At 43.9% G+C, this 2,500-nt stretch overlaps 1 protein-coding gene across 2 annotated transcripts in view; it reads left to right on the top strand.

The window, feature by feature from the left end:
- Window positions 1-2,500, top strand: part of LOC137996523 (uncharacterized) — a 20,119-nt gene that overhangs the window by 11,690 nt on the left and 5,929 nt on the right. For both annotated transcript variants that reach the window (XM_068841964.1, XM_068841965.1), the window contains 2 exons: window positions 1-141; window positions 1,829-2,098. The exon at window positions 1-141 is cut by the window's left edge and continues 414 nt beyond it. In XM_068841964.1, the coding sequence (XP_068698065.1) occupies window positions 1-141; window positions 1,829-2,098 (411 nt within the window). The remainder of the gene's footprint in view (window positions 142-1,828; window positions 2,099-2,500) is intronic.

The following is a 2,500-nucleotide window of genomic DNA, read 5'->3' on the forward strand; positions in this document are numbered from 1 at the left end:
AAGAACCTCTAGAGGCCTTAATGCAATGTGCAGGAATTCAAAGGTCACTTTTCCTCAAACTTCTCACCGTCAACAAAGTCATCACTGATGTGGAAACCAACCAAGGGATTGCAAGCACAGTCGGCTCACAGGAGGGGCAAGGTGAACTGACTGATTTTTGGGTTACCCGTAATTTTAATTAAATGATTTTTCCCTCAAAAAGAATTTTTTTTAGACTGGTGCAACAGTGTTATTAACAGTTAGAGATTGTTTGGGTCAACTACAGAAAACCTGCAAATCAAGACACTCCACTTACCACTCAGAGGGAAAGCTACTGAATGACAGGTTTGACCTGATTGTTGAATCTCTTGTTGTTTTTGAAGAAGCCAATTGCAGGGCTAATTTACATAGCCACGACTCCATGTTTCTGACGGCCCTTTTCTCTGTACCACGTGAGAGGTAGATCTCACCTTCACTTTTAGCTATCCCGTAGTCTGGCTGACCGTTGGGACACCACTAGAGATTTTACAACCAACTTCCTCCACTCCTCCCGATTCTCAGCTTTTCTCAGTATGATGTTTGATGTTCCATTTGAGGCCTGTCCATTCTTTAATATTGTATTCCCATCATTTTCTCTGTCTACTTCTTCGTCTGCCTCCTTGTACTGTTCCTGTAATACAGTATTGGCCAGTCCAGATGACCGTGTGCAATGCCCGAACCACCTCCGTTTGCGTCTTTTCACTGAAGTCAGAAGGTCTTCATATGGCCCGATGACGTTTTCGATTCTGGTTTTCACTTCCTTGTTGGTTATGTGATCTCTGTACGAGATGCCAAGGAGTCTGCGGAAGCATGTCATCTCCACTGCCTGTATCCATCTTTCAATATCTGCTGTTAAGGTCCATGTTTCACATGCGTACAAAAATATGGACATAACCATGGAACGTATCAATCTTATCTTTGAGCTGTTGGTGATGTTCTTGTCGTTCCAGATGACTTTTAGTTTGATCATTGCAGCTATGGTCTGGGCTATCCTGGAGAGTACTTCGGGCTTTTATCCTCCATCCGATACTATAGCTCCCAGATATTTGAAGCTATGGACAGTCTCAAGTTTCTTGTTGTCAATGGTAATGTCAGTGCTGATGCCATTGGTGTTATTTGTCATCAACTGGGTTTTCTCTGCACTGATCTGCACGCCATATGCTGTAGAGGCCTCCTCAAGGTGCTTCATCAATATGACCAGCTCATGTTCTTGTCCATCTAGCCCGTCAACGTCGTCAACAAAGCGTAGGTATTTTATTGTTCTTCCTCCAATGCTGACCGTTCCCTCATGGTCTTCGAGTGCGTCAGCCATTGTTCTCTCCAAGAAGATGTTGAAGAGAGTGGGGGGAGCAGACATCCTTGGCGTACTCCAATTGTGGTTTGGAACCATTCTCCTATGTTGTTGTCATAGTACACTGCACTGGTTGCCTTGTTGAGGCATTCTAAGGTTCTGATCAGGGTGGCATTGATGTTATACAACCTCATGGTTTCCCACAAAGTTGCGTGCCAGACTCTGTCGAACGCCTTCTTGAAGTCCACGAAGTCTTGGTAAAGGTTTTGCTGGTGTTGCAAGTATTTCTCACGGAGTATTCTAAGGTTGAAAATTTGTTCTGTTGTGCTTCTTCCTGTTCTGAAACCTGCCTGTTCTTCTGATTATCTCCTCAGCTTGTGGTTTCAGTCTACTCAGAATGATTTTTAGCATGACCTTACTTGGATGGCTGATCAGGTTGATGGTTCGGTAGTTTTGGCATAGTTGGTGGTTTGTTGATAGTCATCTGAATTTGCTGTTGTTTTCTGTTTTTCTCTGCAGATGCAACCCCAGAGGCTCAGGTCAACATGATAGCAGTGCAATATAACCTTGAAGACATCACTTTCAAAAAAAAAATGGAATGCAATTATATTCGAAATCCTTTCAGTAACTTTCACGTCGCCGCTTCCAGCGAGGATGTTGTACATTGTAGATCTGTTAATGATGAGAACTCCGTCAATGATGGCAAAGCTTATGGGCGGATTCCTAATGGGCATGGTACTCTGAAAACTGTAGATGGCAAGCTTCTGTACACCGGTGAATGGCGTAAAGGTAAATTTAACTCTTAACCATTTCGCCCCAGATGTTTAAAGGCTAAATATAATTTTATCCGGTGGATAAGTTATAATCGAGAGAATGAAGCTATTACATGCAGCTATTGATGTTTTAATGGACCCGTGAGAACAATGATACGCTAATTGCTTGGCAACGGGCGAAAGATCAATTGAAAAATCGGTCCCATGGGGTGCGGGCAGAGGTATACGTGGTGGGTACGGGGGGGGGGGGGGGGGGTATTTGAACCAACACCATCCGTAACACCGGTCGGATGCTCTATCCATTCAACTACAACAGGTCGTGGGGAGCAAACTATTTTATCTAGGTTCTTCATCCATGGACAATGTGTCCCGCTGGTCTGCAGGCTCCATAATGTAATGCACCCCAAATTTTAAATGC

The sequence above is a fragment of the Montipora foliosa genome, chromosome 3 (assembly GCF_036669935.1).
Source record: "Montipora foliosa isolate CH-2021 chromosome 3, ASM3666993v2, whole genome shotgun sequence".
NCBI classification, from domain to species: domain Eukaryota; kingdom Metazoa; phylum Cnidaria; class Anthozoa; order Scleractinia; family Acroporidae; genus Montipora; species Montipora foliosa.